Below are 16,524 nucleotides of genomic sequence, written 5' to 3' on the forward strand. Positions count from 1 at the left end.
AAAGTAGTATTAAAATATTCTAAACATCCTTGTGCTAACCAAGAAGAGGGTATATTTTAGATTCTTGGGAAACTAATAATAGAAAAGTTGTGTATATTTTTCAAAGTAATGAAAAAATAGAATAGCAATTAATTTTTTTAAAGGAAAGAAAAAGGAGGGCAAAATAAACAAAGAAAAAAATTTAAAAAATTAAAACCCAAATAGATCAGTTATTACAGTAAGTGAACCAAATTCTGTAGTTATCAAATATTATTAAATTGGATTTTTCAAAAACTAAAATATTGCTCTTTACAAAAAATACATCTAAAACGTAAGATCTACAAAAGATTTGAAAGTGAGAGAATGGACTAATTACAAGAGAAACATCTGGTAAGAACGATCAAGAAAAAAGGCACTAAAAATCCATATGAAAATGACAAATCTTGTAAAGATAATAAGTATTTTATGGAAAATTTAGATCAAATAGAAATTTCCTTGAAAAATACAATTTATCAAAATGGGAATAAAGAGTAAACTTGAATAGTACTATAACTATTAAAGAAATTAATCCATAATTTAAAGCCTTTCCCCAGAGAAAACCTTAGGCCCAGATGGCTCCAAGGATAATTTATAGTAAATATTTAAGAAAGAAATAACCCAAGTAATTTTAATAAATTCTCCCAGAGGACAGAAAAAAAAATACTCTTATTACATATAGAATAGCTGTTTCAATTAGCGTTGTCACCGTATTAAATTTAAAATATATTCTCATTTTTCCAAAGCCATTTATCTTGTGAATAGATCAAATAGGTAATTTAAATGGGATGTGACAGGAATAATTACCCCTGGATTTTTCAAGTCCTCAGTGGTGGCACTAATACCTGTGTATTCTCTTCACCCCCTTCCTCAAGATGTGGTATTGATTTCATTTTTGGGGGAAGAGGTGCTCAGATACTCTGTATGCCTTTACTTTGTGGGTTAGGGAGCCAAAGCAGGATTCTGCCGGTTGCTGAATGTATCTGTTCTAATGACACACTTGAACTCAGGGAGTAAGCACAGCATGGCTGTGTTCCTGTTTGTTCCACCAAGAGGCAAACTCAGGTGAAACCTGCTAAGCCTCTCTCTACTGACTGGTGGATCATGGTGGTCGTGTGGGTCCCAGAGGGTTAGGGTTAGCTAAGAACCAGTGCTTAATAATCTTGAAATGAATAGGCATTTCCCTTTCTGCAGTGCATAGTCATTCCTTGGATCCTGTTGTGAAAGGCTTGGTAGAAGATTTAAGATACTCACTGTGGTTTTAATTTGCATTCTCCTAATAGTTAATGATGTTGAACACCTTGTATTGTGCGTATTGGCCATATGTATATCCTCTCCGGTGAAATATTTGTTAATATCTTTTGCCTGTTTTCTAATTGGACTGTTATTTTACTGTTGAATTTTGAGTTGTTTAAGCATTCTAGACGTTAGTTCTTTCTTTGTTAGATATGTGGTCTGCAAAATATTTTCTCCCAGTATGTAGTATAGCTTTTCATCCTCTAACAGGATCATTTGCACAACAAAAGGTTGAAGTTTTGGTGAAGGCATTTATCATTTTTTTTCTTTTGTTGATCACATTTTGGTGTCAAGTCTAAGCATTTATGCCTGAATGAAGCAAATCTAACAAACATTTTCTCTTTAAGGCGCATCACAGACTTCTTGTACCTGGGAACACTAGCCCTTCAGCACTGCCTTTGGGGGTCATTTTAAACAGCAAAATCACTGACAAAGACACAAAAATGTGAAAAACGTGCATGACATAGACCCTGGAAGGGACACTTTGCTTACAGTGTGAAAGTTGAAACAAGAAGGCAGGATGTTGCCTTGTTCAGCCTCAGCTGGAAACTCTGTGAGAGTCCATATTTGTCAGCTTTCTGGTAGCACAGTTGGGAAGGGAGTTGCACTCCTCAGCTGGAGACTCAGTATTTATAAAATCACCCTACTGATTATCCTCTTCTTGCCTATCTAGGTCCATTTGCCACCTTTTTTTTTTTGGTCTTAGGACAGGAGTATCTACGGACTGCATCACCTGAGCCCCCTTGCTCTCTGGCTTCTGGTTGGGTTTACTGGTGGGAGGCACTGTGACACTGGGCCCTTCCCTTTCCTGGAGGGTTGGGAGCGGTAAGGCTCCTTGTTATTGCTAGTTCCTGGATACCCCACTATTGGAGATTCCTGTAACCCTGACCACATCTTTGTAAATGGTCTCTTCACTAAACTATCCTCAATGAAATCCTTTGAATGTCTGTTTCTTGCTGGGACCCTGATTGATACAAGTACTTATCCCCTCTGTTTTCAGAACAGTACCCAGCCCTCAGCTATGCCTGATGTTCTGCATGCCAGAAATCCTCTGTTTTACCTTTCTTTGGAAAATAATCCTCAGGACTTCTGTGGGGATGGGGAGTGGGGGGATGGGGAGTTGCCTAACAATGTGGAATGGGGCGTGGTGGGACAGGTGATAGGATCTAGGGAAGCAGGTGTGTCTTAGCTTTCACTCAATTTTCCTTGCTTTTAGCTACTCCCACCCCCACTCAACCCCATCTTTGCTCGCAGACCTTGAGCCTTTTGAAGATTCTGATGTGTAAATCTGGCTATTTTCCCCACTGCCAGTGTAGGGTTCTACTATCTTTAGCTAGTTCGGACTCATCTTTTATCCATCTCCTTTACAAAACGTTCCTAATGTCTCAGCTCCTGTTCCCCGTATTGACCTGACTAGTCAATAAATTTGCCTTCACCAAAACTTCAACCTTTTGCTGTACAAATGATCCTTTTAAGAGGGTGAAAATCCAATAAAAAACAAAACCAAAACTCTACTGAAGTTGTAATAGGTTTTTTAGAGTACGTGAAATTAGATGCATGGATTCATTCTATCTTAATATGGAAGCCTCCATAAATATTTTTTGAAGTTGAGCTTATGATGAGCATCCGTGGAGTATAGGTATTCTGTCACCTAATAAGGCCAAATGGATTAGCCTTAACCACCAGCAGATTTAGGACTAGGGCTTGACATCCTCTTATGAGAATTGAGGATGATGACCGAGATGTCTGAAGAGAAGACTGCACCACTGCTACATAGAGGTGGGTGGAGTAAATACCCATAGTCAGAATGCAGTTCTGCATCTCTGCAACCCAGGGGGGAAAGTACAGTCAAAAACCCCAATTTCTGTATGGCAGTTGCATCTTCCAAAGTTTGTTCTTTGTAATTGTAGTCCTATGACATGTTCTAAGATCAAATTAGTTTGAGAAATGTGTATACTATATCCCCTTCACCTTGGACATCCTCAAATATGGTACATATTAAAGGCTATGGAAAATTCTGTGATTGAGTCATGTGATTGGCTTTGTTATCTCCACTTTTCTCCGATATTATTTTACCATGTAACTTTTTGCATCCTGTATTACCGAATAAACTTGTGCTATAGAATAGTTTGGAAAAAATTCCACAATTTTAGTCCAGAATAGTTTTAAAGAAGGTGTAACCAAATGACATGTTGCTCATGAAACAAAGATTAGAATATCAGCACAACTCTTAGAAATTCCTATGAACTTTCCATGATAAACTGTATCTACAGTGTACCTCTTAGAACATTAATTGAGTTGACCTGCATCTGGGGTTAGCTAAACTCTTGTGGACACCTTCCAAAAATCATGACATTTGGCTTTACAATAATTGATATTGGGCCATCTGCTATGGTCTAAATGTTTGTGTCCCCTAGAATTCATATGTTGAAATCCTAACCCCCAAAGTTATTTTGGAAAGTGGTGCCTTTGGGTGGTGATTAGTTCATGAAGGTTGAGCCCTTCATTAAAAAGAGAGATCCCAGGCCCCTTCCGCCGTGTGAGGTGACAATGAGAAGATGGCCATCCATGAGGAAGCAGCCTCTCGCCAGGCACCGGATCTGCTGGCACCATGACCTTGGACTTCCAATCCTTCAGAACTGTGAGAATAAAAGTTTGTTGTTTATAAGCTACCTAGTATGTGGTATTTTGTTACAGCAGGCCAAGTGGATTAAGACACCATCCTTTCTTGCCACAATTAGAATTCAGCAGTTACTAATTAAAGCCATTGCCAGATCTTCGAAATATAATCATTTTTTTCCTGCATAAAAGAAATGGTTATATTTCTCCACCATAAACTGTTCAAAGAAAAGAAACATCCAGCTTAGAATGCATGCATGCAGAGCATTTTGGATTTCATCTTTTCCACTGACTTTTGTTTACACATTTACATAAAGGAACAAGGCCGACATATTTATTTTATTAAGGTAATGTAGTTTGTAGAGTTGTCCATCCCTCAGTTAATTGGACATTTAAGTTTTGTCTTTCGTACCTAATATTATTTTGTACAAACATTTACATAAAATGACAGTATGACAGTGTTCACATATTTATTTTATTAAGTTACTATAGTTTGTATAGATCTGTCAATTATTGGGCATTTGAATTTTTTCAAATGTTCATTTTTTTTAAACAATAATGTAAACTTTGTCATACACATTGTTTCATGATTTTGGAAAATTTCTTGGAATATAATTTGAAAATGAGATTAAAGACTATAAATTTTTCTGGTTCTAATATTTTATTGCCGAACTGTTAAAACTTCTCAAGAAGTCAGAACATCACCGTTTCTGGGTTCCTCTGACCAGATTCTGACTTAAATTCTAACTTAAATTAAGGTCATTGTGGCTCCTTTACAAAACAGAGTCTAGCAACAAGGAAGAAGTGTGTAATATTTTTTTTCTTTTCTTGTAAGAGGCTGGGTTTTGAGGGGAAGGATGACCATCTCAATTATAGAAATAATAGGAATTATGGCCAAAGAATTGGTGTTTCATTCCTGAATGCCCCTTATCCCTGAGGTCTTTGTGGTCTTCTAGAATTGATTTATGGAAACGTTTTTGTGTACCAGTTTTTGAAAAAGAGTTCTTAAGCTCCAGGAGGTCAGTTTGAGGCTTGGCCACTCCAGCGGTAGGAATCCAACCCAGGAGAGATTTTGTTTCTTCATCGTTTTCAGTGTTCAAGTTCATATGTTCTTCTGGCTTACTTAAAAGACGTTCTAGATTGAAATCTAAGTCTGATTTATTTTGTAAAATACTAGGCTTACTAAGGCTACCAGGGGTTTGACACGTAGCATACTGGTCATGTAAGGCAGATTTAAAATGTTCATATCGAATGTAATTGCTTGGGTTGCAGTAAGGTGTAGGTTGGGGTTTTAATGATAACTGTCTCCAGTACAAATCTTCTGTTTTTTTAGTATCTGTAATTTTTGGAAATGGTTTTATGTCATAAATGTTAGTCAGATCTTTAGTTGGATAACAAGGTGAGTGTGCATAGGTAGATAATAAGCTTTGTTCTTCCTTAATCTTGTCTTCGATTTCCTGGCATTTACGGGTTATATCCGCTGGTGTGTTATCGTTAAGTGCCATCATTTCTGTAGAACTGGGTACAAAGGTATGAAAATTACACAAAACTCTAGGGGTACAATCTGGACATGAAGGCGGTCTTTGCTGGATAGTAGCCTCCAGAGGACGTCGATTCTGAATCAGTCGGGCGATTCGTCCTTCAAAGGGTCTGGAGGGTTTAAAGACAGAGTGGAATTTTTCTTGCTGTAGTGGTGGAATAAAAAGGAGAAAATTGATAAATTAATAAACCTGGCATTGTGAGGATATTGCCACAAATGGCAGGTCAAAAGTCACACCCATTTTCACGGTTTGGACACAGGATGGGTGTAGGAAAACACAGTCCACTGTTCTTTTATGTTTAAAGACATTAAAATTGGGATCCTTAATAAACACATTTTCCTTCTCTACCAATTTTTGCTAATACGAAAAGGACATATTTTTACTTGGCTATAGAGAGATTTCTCTATATAGGAACCCTTTGCTTTCAAACTCTCAAGGATAGAAAAGAATGACCGGAACAAACTTCTGCCTATCACTAATAGATGATAACAGTTATGTGCAGTTATGTAAATCTCAGCCAAAGCTTTCTTTAGTAGGCCAAGGCAAGGGTTCTCAAACCTTGGCTGAATCAGGATGAGCTGAGATTCCTGAACTTGATCCTCTGAGACTGTGATTCAGAAGGTCTGCAGTGGGGCTCAGAAAATGCTTTTTTGACCACGCATCTCAGGTGATGCTGAGGCTACTGATGTGCTATGCTTGGAGAAACACTGCCATTTCTATGCTTGTTTTTTGAGATGTTTTTCTAATTATTGTGAACTAGTCATGTCTGTAGCTGCAAAAGTGCTAAGTGTATTTGAAGGGTTATTGATAGGTATGTGTCCGTGGGGGCAGGAGGAAGAAGGGAGGAGTTGACTTAGGAGGATCATAAGGGAACTCTCTGGGATGATGCTAATTTTCAATATTATTGATAGGAGTTTGGGTTACAAAGGTGTGTGTATTTGTCAAACTCATTGAATGTACACTTAATATTTGTGCAATTTCATTGAATGTATATTTACTTTAAAAGAAGAAACTGCAAACAAATTGAACTCTGGTTAATGATAAGCATGCTGAATGTTTAGGGGGGTGAAATATACAAATGTGTTTAATTCATTCTGAAATGCATAAAAAATGTGTACTGATGGATGGTTGGAGGGATGGAAAGATGGATTATGTAATAAGTATAGTAATATGCTAATGGTAGAATCTAGGTGATGGCATATGCATGTTAACTATAAAATTATTTAAACTTTGCTGCGTGTTTGAAATTTTTTATAATACCTTGAAGAAAAAAACTAAAAAAAGAAAAGATGTATGATGATGATGGAATAGGTAGTGGAGATAATAAAAAATGTGACTGGTGAGAAAGTAACAGTAGTTCAGACTTAAAAAACAAAGTGAACTTAGGAACGGCCTTTTGGAACCTACTTTGTTCACAGCTGGAGGAATTTCCATATTGTTATTAACTAATCCGTTACAGCCTTTTACTACCCAGGTTTGAGTAGGTTCTATGAAAAAAAGAAAAAAACCCCAGCTCTTTGAAATGCTTTGTTAAATTTGTCATAAACAAAAAATATAGGGTGTATCATATCCTACTTTGACAGTATCCCTTTATGCGACAAGTGGTTTTTGTACCTTTATTTTATTCTACTACAACCAAATATTTCATATACATATTACCACTAACATATACCTTTCCAGAGTCATTTATTTTTGCTTTAGTAAGAAACCAGTAAGATTCAATAAAACTTTCTTTTAAACTTCCAACTATTTTAGCCATATTTTATTTTGTTACTAATAAAAATTAAAGTGTTTATTTACTTGCAAAATAATTTTGCATACAAGCATCCTTTGTATAACTGTACATGTTTTCTTTATGAAAATGATCAAGCTGCTTCCCGAGGAGCTGGACCCTGCTGAGTCAAATCTGTGGACATCTGGACGGTTGCTGAACACACCCGACAATGTCAGCATATACATATCGTCTTTTCTAGCCTTAGAGAATGCTTGTTGCAAGTGAAAAATAAAATTAAAAACCCTTCAGTGAATGATAAAGCAGTTTATGGAACTACTTCCGATGTTCTGATTTTATATCGCTTTGGGAATTACTGAAGCTAATATAAAATACATGTGTTCAGTCTAAAAAGAGTTCATGTTGAAATAGCTTAGTTGTTTTTTATGTATCTTTCCACAATTTACATCTTAGAAAATACTAATTTTGTTTTCAAAACTTTGTAGATATAGAGGATAAAATTTAGGTCCCAAATAAAACAATAAACAAATACTATTCGGTCATTTTATTTCATTTATATAAGCTACTAATAAATTATAGTTTTTATCAGTAAAGGGCTTGATCATTCTATCAGGCCATTTCAGATAATCAATTAAGAACTCTCTATTGATTTTTACAGAGCATTTATTGGCTTTTGATTGTAATTCAGCCAATTCTCAATTATTGTGGATATCAGAAAGCCTTTATTTCTTTAAAAGCAGTGATAATGTACAAGATATACAAATATACAGATTCACAGAATTTAAGACTCTCATTAAATTACTAGGTAAACTTTTGTAAACCATTCCCTTTGTAAATTTAAGCAACAGTAACAGTATAAAATCTGTTTAAAAAAATCCAACTGTATTGTGAAGAGAAAAAGAAACCTTGATTGTTTTTCAAAATAGTGGAGAAAAGTATTCAAACCAGTACAAATCCATTCACATAACTTCTAAAATGAGTTAAATTTTCCCTTTTATAGCTTGGTCACCAATACTCATGAAGCAGATAAGCAGTGGGCAAAGCAAGAAAAGCCCAACACCTAGATACTTTCCCCCCAAATAAGTGAGAGTCGACTGCAATCACTTACGGGCTCTGGATCAAATCCTATCTGTGCAGTTAAGTCTGCTAACTCCTTTTCATGGTAATCATCCAGTTCAAGGGGGTTCATGGGCCCCAGACCTTAATGAAAACATCATATCTTATAATTTTGTTAAATGAAGAATGGCACATAAATGAAAAACTTTGTAATATAATTAGAACCAACAAAATGATACCCAACTTTATCTCCCAGTTACCCACTAAGAGAAACTTACCACCCATCTTAATTGCTATTAGTACTTCAATAAGAAACAGGGAAAAATATCATAAGATGAAAGCTTGTGACAGCACTCATCAAATATCTAATTTCTTTTTACTTGTAGTAAAGTAAACTCATACCTGTAAAATCATGAGTGTATGAAGTGATCCAGTGGGACCTCTCGAGATTTCTTTGTATATTGGCTTCTTTTAGAGAGTTAATAGGATCCCATGGATTTAAAGAAGGGTTAGGAGCGAAGGTTTTAGGAGGTTTTGGGTAGAATATTGGCTTGTTTTTCCCAACACATTTAGGAAACTAGAATAGGAACATAAAAGATGATGGCTCTTAATGTCATCTCATATAATAAGGGCTGATTCACTATCTCACCAAGCATGGGGACAAAGGAAATTCCAGGCTGAAGTCAGATTCTATTTTTTAATTCATTAATTACTAATATTCTGCAACTGTAACCATATTTAGAGTTAAACAATATTTTATCAAAGGAGGTCTTTTCTAAAAGTCTTGCTCTTGCAGGCACTGTGATGACGTACATTGGAGAGGTGTTCCTGGAAGCACTTGGCCTCCAGTGAAGTTTTAGAGGTGCTCCGTTGGCTAAGTCTAACCAGAAGTGTGTGCCTCCCACTTCTCCGTGCTTGCCCGGAATGATACCATTCGATATCTTTTATGCATGTGATGAAAGTTAAGTCACTGCAATTCAAATAAATTTTTTTTTTTGTTCCATAGACTTAACTACTTACTATGGAGTTTTATTTTGTATTTTCAAAAGAGGTAATAATAGTGAATGCATGAATGAGTTTCATTGTAGTCTTTTTGGTTACTTAGAAATCCACCTTTTTTCAGATTGGTGATGTTCAGTAAATTATTTACTGAGCACCTATATGTAGTGGCAGGAAACAAAGATAGTTCAGAAACAAATCTTGCTATCCAGGAGTGAATTGGCTAGATAAGGAATGAACACAAATGGTTACTATAAGATGAAAAGTCACTCTTTGTTATAAAAGAGGTTAAGACAAAATTATGTGCAAGTTCCGAGGAGGGAGGGATTGATTCTAGCCGATAGGGAGTGGGGCTGAGAGCAGAGAGGGGGAGGAGACAAGAACCCGTGTTATGTCATACCACAGAAAGTAGGCCTTGAGTGACATGCAGAGATGTGGAGGCCAAAGGAACAGCAAGAGCAGGGGTATGGATGGTGGTGAGAGTGTGGAATTCACCTTTCTCGAACCCTATGCACTTCTTGCCCTCACAGCCAGGCCCATCCTTAACATTTGCCAGCCCTAGAGCTAGAGTACAAATGGGAGCCCACACGCCATTAGTCTGAATAGTTTAATTTATAAGTCAAGCAAATAAACTTAAATAAGTAAAATATGTTCCATTCTCCTACCTTGACAAAATACCTTCATAACAACCTGAAGATTAGGTTCAAATTTAGACTTCTTAGACATCGCACTGGGACCTAGTAGTTCAGGAAGAGCCGGCTGCTGGCCCCTCACCTCACCATCCCGACTGCTTTCTTCCTACCCCCAGTTCCATTACAAACTATGAGGTACCTTGAATACCTGGGGGTACCCTAGCCCTCAGATTCAACCTCATCTACCTCTTCTCTCCACTTCCAGCAAAAAGCCATCGTTTGGCCACCGCTTTGGCCTAGAGATATGTACTAGCTTGGCAGCACTGTCAACCCCGGGAGAATGGGCCTGAGGATGCAACCCTGTGAAGGCTCTGGAACAGGGTTCTGAGTCGTTTTGTCAGAGAATTCTGCAGTCCAATGTCAGTCTGGGGTGGAGACCATGGAGCGTGGGTTGCATATGAACATACCCTCTTGCCCCCACAAACTCCCTGCCCCTTAGGGAGGGGCACAGCCTCTAAAGCATGGGACCCTTTAAAGTTCCTGAGCCTAAGAGTGATGCTGCTCGCAGCAACCCTGTGTGGTTGGAGTGATCCCCAGTTTACGTATGTAGGGTAGTCATGGTAAAAGGCACTTGGTAAAAATCTGCCTCAAGAAGTATTAAATAACCTCACCTTTAAATCTTTAACAAATCTGTGGTTTGCTTATTCAGGGCTAAAGAAAGCTCTCTTTATTCTCCTTTATTATGATTTGTAAGGCCAGCTTATTTAAAAATAAGGACTTTAAAAAATTTTGTTCCGAGGGGCCACATTAACCTTGTGTCTCTGGTTTAAACTAACAGTAGTGATCTGGTGAAATGCATTCAAGGGCACAGAGGAAGGAAATTGGGAGTGTGAAATTTTACTGTAGACTATGGTGCCTTGGGAAGAGTTTAAAGAGTCGGGAAATATCTGGGAGTAGAAAGCTGGCCAATTTTCAGTATGTTAAAGTGAAGTTATTCTCAGAGGATCATGGAGAGAGTCTGGTGGTGATCATTCACTCCACAGGTGTTTATTTGTGAAATATACCATTCACAGGGTAAACTTTGCATCTGATGAGGACAGTAAGTACAAGGCAGGAAGAAGAATTCTAGTTCCTGAGATGTTAGACAGACATTCTAGTCTACAGTGGAGTGATGTTAGGTGTTTTGAATTTGGAGTCCATTCTCAGAGGAATAGTACTATATAAGTTGTAGTTATATTTCCAACATAGCCCATGAAATCTGTGTAACTCATAAGTTATTGAAAAAACTTTCACCGAATGTTTATTACATGCAAAACTATGTGCAAAGTTCTAAGGGCCCTGTGCTGGGCATGAAAATCTTCACAAATTGTCATTAAATAACAGAAATTAATACTGTTGCAGCACATTAAGTAAAACAAAAAAATTATAGTTTGTTTGTTTGTTTGTTTGTTTTGTTTTACTCTTGAATGATGGGGCTTAACCAGGTTTAATAGGGGAACAAGGAAGTGTTTATCGTGGAAACCACTTCATCCTTTGGAGAGACTTTAGCATTAAGGCCACTGGTTCTTCATTGGATCATATTGCATTTGATTGTGCCAGCACCCTTTTTACATTAAGAAGTTACAATGAGGAACTTTGTTCATTTACATATGAAACGTATTTCTACATACATACAGCGAGAAGGAGCGAGAGAGGAAGGGAGAGAGAAAGCTCGCGCAAGCACTTCGAAAGGGAGAGTCGAAGACAGAAGATGCACAACAGGAGGAAAGGGCTACCTGAGACATGATGCAGGAAACGTGGAGGGTGAAAGACAGTAAATAGAGAGCATACGCGGTAGGGAAGAGAGAATCTTCCAGTTTCCCATCTGGATGTTGCCGGGAGTGTGCAGGGGGGGATGGTGCGGCTCGTGGTGGTGGTGGTGATGGAGAGGGGTGCTGTGGATAACCTGTTATTTGATAAGATGACACATTTCTAAAGGAGGTGTCTGCATGCTTGCCACATTCATTATGGTTCTTTGAGGATGAGTATGGATTATGGGTGCCATTCTGGAGAGACAGAACTGTCCTAGGACTATGAATGTATCTGCAGGAGGTGGATGGGCACCTTAGATTGGAAAGATGGCCAATGCTTCAAGAAGGAAAACTGCATCCCTTTATAAGGGTGATCACGAGTGCTGCTCTTTCCAAGGGAGGCCAAAGGTCTTCCGAGTATTTAGAGTTATGGAAATTGGGTAGTCGGCTCAGTTAGGTTTTGAAAATGGTTTGTTAAAATATTTCAAATAGTCCAAGATTGGGGAGGTTTATGGCACTTGACCTCTGTGATTATATCTGATCTTACTCAATGGGTGATTACAAGGTAGATTTCATCCTAAAGAGTATTTTTGCATGGCAAAGACTAAGATGCTTGAGTTTTTGAAAAATAGAAAGGACAAGAGTCTTTGACCACTTGAGCAAGTAATGGTATAAACAGACCCAAAGAGTCAAATATTATAACCTGTTTGTTGGCTATAAAAGGAATGTTCTGATTGGCTTGGTAATGGATGGGAATGACCAGTGAGAAGAAATCGCTAAGGGAAGAGAATGGTAGCAGGAGAGGTGCTGGCTAGAGCGACAAGTGCAACAATCATTAGTTACTACGGTGGGGAAAACTGGGCCAGGCCAACCAGACAGAAGGGTTGGGCAGCACTAGGGTCTGGGTGGGAAAGAGGTACCTAGATTTCTGTGATTCTCAAAGGCACAAGCTTCATATACATGTAATGTAAAAGGTTGAGGGCAAAGTGGCATTTAAAGTACTCTGTCAGAATTAAGCCCCAGCACTTAAAATAGTTATAATTATTGCAATAATACTGACAACAGCTAACATTTCTTATGAGCTTACTATGTGCTAATATGGTGCTGAATGCTTTTGCATGCATTTCATTCTCAAAACAACCTTATCAAGTAGATTTTATTATTATTCTTGTTTTATCTAGGAGGAAACAAGTATCAGAGGGTTAAACATTACCCAGAGTCATACAGCTGATAAGTTTTAGAGCCACTTTAAAATTCACACTCTTTACCAGTATCTTATACATATTTTCTTATTGGCTTGGATGAGAAATAACTAAAATATGGCTCCTGGAGTTTTCTCTTTTACAACTAGGAGACACATGTTCGGAACTACTTCTCAAGTTATTGGTGTCACTTCCTCTTCCACTGGGCATAGGGTAGAGTAGGAGGAGAGAGAAGACAATTAGCCCATAAAACAAGTTATAAGTTCTTGAACAAAGCATTTCTTGCTATGAGATTCACCCTCAGAGAATGAGTAATACAGTTATGTAATCAGTTGTGGTGGGTGGGGCATAGCCTGGGAATGGGAATTTGTAAAAGCCATCCCAGGTGATTCTGATGTGCAGCCAAGGTTGAGAACCACTCCTCGAGCAAGAGGAAAGGCAGATACTATAAAAAGTATTCTCCTTTAGCAAAAAGAGAACATTGCAGATAAAGTTGAAGACTCTTTGACTACTTCCTCCAATTAAGTGGTGAAAGGCAGGGGAGGACAAGGACAGGGTATATCCTAAAGGAAAAAAAGAAAGATGAATCTCTGGTTGTCCCATAAACCTGGATATCAACTTTATTTTTATTTCTTTGTCCAGGGAAGTGTAAAGTTTTATTAAGTTTGGGGATGAGCCAGAAGAATGAAAGTCTGAAAATTAAGATTGGTTAGAACAGATTAAGGAAGTGGAGATTAATCATTACAAGAAGAGTCAAATAAATCAGTCAAAAATATTTATGCACAAAGTGCTGTGAGGGAATATATTATAACGTATTTTTAAAGAGCTTGTAATTTAGTTGACAAGATATAAAATACATGTGAAAAATTATTTTTAGTAAGTGTTATAGAAGAGGGAGAAATCACTTGTTAGAGTAATAATAATATTACTTTTACAAAATTGCTTTATAAATTACAACACTTTTTCAAAGTGCTTCCATATCTTTAATGTGCTTCTCATATCCTGTGAAGTTTGTAGGACAGATTTTACTGAAATTATACTGATATATTTTATTAATTAAAGCTCAGAGAAGAGGAAGTATGTCTAATATCATTTAGAAACGATGGCAGATAGATGACTAACTGGAACATGGGTCTCTTGAGTTGGTTCTCTTTCTGTTATACAGCAGAAACAATGGCAGTTGAGCTGAGAGCCTTGAAGAGTAAGCAAGTTTTAGGCGAGCAGAGGGGGCATGAAAGGAGGGCATTCCAGGAACGGGAAACGGCCGTGAACCTGTTGGAAGACTGGCGAGTGGAGCCGGCTCTAGGGATAGAGAAAGGCCAGATCCCGAATGGTCTTTGTAGCTCAGGTAGAGCACTGAGGTTTGCACGTAGGTAAAAGGGAGCTAGTCAAGGTTGTTGCAAAGGGGTGTGATGTGGAGAAAGGAGCATTTTAATGAACAGGTAGAAATGAAGGAAATTGAAAGAAGAACCAAAAGTTCAGAGCTGGAGACTTTGGCTGTCAGAACATGTAATGATAAAATGGTCTCTAGAATCACTTCTTATATTTCTGGGTTGCTTGGATATAGATTTTGCTCGAAAGAATCAAAGAGATCCAGTAAAATAGATGATTTTTAAAGATTTTTTCTTGATGTATAACTTTACAGAAAACAAATAGGAAACCACTTACTTCATACATGACTGTGGGACAATGCAGTGACCACACTGGCCTGCCACAATGGCCTTTGCAAGTAAAATTTAAATGCTTCCAGCACTCCATAATCACATATTGTCTACCTCGTAGATTGTTCGATGCCAAGGAAAATACTTGGCACTGCCTCTCACAAACTCGATGGCCAATGAATGTTAGCAATTATTATTTTCAAATTTCTAGATATTTTCCTTCATGACTTAAAATTTTCTCTTTTTATCCATGTGGAATCATGGTATGGATGTTAAGAGCAGAGGTTAAGTCAGTCTCACGAGCCTGACTTCTGAGCCTCAGTTTCCTCCTCTATAAAACAGGGATGGTGATACTAACCATATGAGCATATTGTAAGGGCTAAATGACATACTGTGTCTAAAGTGGTTAGTGTGTATCAGTTTCTCATAAACAGTAGCTATTGTTGTATTTTATTTTTGATCCTATGCAAGTTTGGGACAATAAATTGCAGATCTTTCTGAAAATGTCCCATTTGCTCTATGCATATGTGGATTTATTTGATATATTAAGAATCACAGGAATAGAGTTGGGGACATACAGTGAGTGAAGTACAATTCTCCTCCACCTTTTGGGAGGAACCTTTTTTCTGTAACTGTGGAAATGTTATAAATTGCCAAAAGGATATGAAATCGGCTAAGAAAACAACAAAAAAATGTGAATCATAGTCAAAATCTTAAAGTTTTCACCCAGATAGAATGTAAAAGCAGTACCTGTTGGATTTTTATAAATGTATAGAGTAAAAACATTTTTTACTTTGTTTTAAATGCACATTTAAGAAGATACTTACGTCATAATATACACTCTGACCTGGCCAAACCAAGCCTTTCTTCTTTGAATCCATGGGAATATCAATTAGTTCATATCTGTAAGGATTACCTGAAATTTTCAAGAAAAGCACTGTTATCCTGAATGTACAAGAACAGCCTTCTAATTAATGGGATTTATGGGTACAATAAATAGAAATAACATGAGGTGGAGAGGGATGCAGGTGCACATTTTAGCTGTGCAGTTATAGCTTGGTTTGACTTCTTGCCCCCTTAATGAGCAGCGTGTGGGCCACAGAGAGTGAGGATGACTCTAACCCCAGTGCTCATAGCAGCAGGAGCACAGTGCCCGCCCCCCACCCCCAGCTTCCCCAATATAACTAGGCATAGCGCTGGACACTAAATGATAGGTACATACACACATATGCATGTATGGGTACCTACCTGTAGATGCTGTAGATGCATGTATTTTATACAACTTTGACTACCTGTTGTTAGCGCTGACTGGACTGAGAGGTAATAGAAAAGTTCGACATGCTGCCTACATACTGGAATCATTATATGGCAGCAGAGTAGTAAAAATAGTAACTGCTAACACATCTCTGTCATCTGTGAAGTAGGCAGTAATATTCCTATTTTATGGATTGGGAAGTGGAGACAGAGAAATGAAGATACTTTCCCGTGGTCTGTAGTGAGTAAGTGGCAGAGCCAGAATTCTACCCACGCAGTCTGACCTCATGCGCATGCTCTGAAACATGCCGCTGTAGCCCTGTCAACATGCTGCTCTCATAAGGTGGCGAGGCTCATAGTGCTGGTGGCAGTATTCTGTTCTTACACTTGGGTTCAACTATTCATGTACAGAGAACCTGCGTTATAAGACAGTGCTTGGGTCTAACCTCACAGCCTGAATTCATTCAGCAAATATCTCTCTCTGCCTCCCCTGTGCCTTTTCTGTCACCTTCAGTCACCTTCAGTCTTTCTCCATAGGATTCTCTGTTTTGAGATGACTAGTGTAAGGGCCTACCATCTTCTGTAATAAAACACATCTGAGAAGACCCCAATGTTTGCATCTGTGAGAAAATGCTCCAGAGTGTTAAGAGGACCTGAACAAACTGCTTCCATTACTTTCCGAGTCTTATTTCAGTGAGGATCTTTCACTGTCATCACAACCGCTACA

At 37.9% G+C, this 16,524-nt stretch overlaps 1 protein-coding gene across 1 annotated transcript in view; it reads right to left on the bottom strand.

Moving 5' to 3' along the window:
* Positions 1-4,601: 4,601 nt before the first annotated feature.
* The window catches only part of SPMIP4 (sperm microtubule inner protein 4), a 38,640-nt gene continuing 26,717 nt past the window's right edge, over positions 4,602-16,524 (bottom strand). The window contains exons 6-9 of the mRNA XM_039862574.1: positions 15,371-15,459; positions 8,662-8,836; positions 8,312-8,403; positions 4,602-5,615 (exon numbers count right to left, since the gene is read on the bottom strand). Coding sequence (XP_039718508.1) covers positions 4,797-5,615; positions 8,312-8,403; positions 8,662-8,836; positions 15,371-15,459 — 1,175 coding nt within the window. The 3' untranslated portion in view covers positions 4,602-4,796. The remainder of the gene's footprint in view (positions 5,616-8,311; positions 8,404-8,661; positions 8,837-15,370; positions 15,460-16,524) is intronic.

Source organism: Pteropus medius, unplaced genomic scaffold (assembly GCF_902729225.1).
Source record: "Pteropus medius unplaced genomic scaffold, Ma_sr-lr_union100, whole genome shotgun sequence".
In the NCBI taxonomy this organism is placed as follows: Eukaryota; Metazoa; Chordata; class Mammalia; order Chiroptera; family Pteropodidae; genus Pteropus; species Pteropus medius.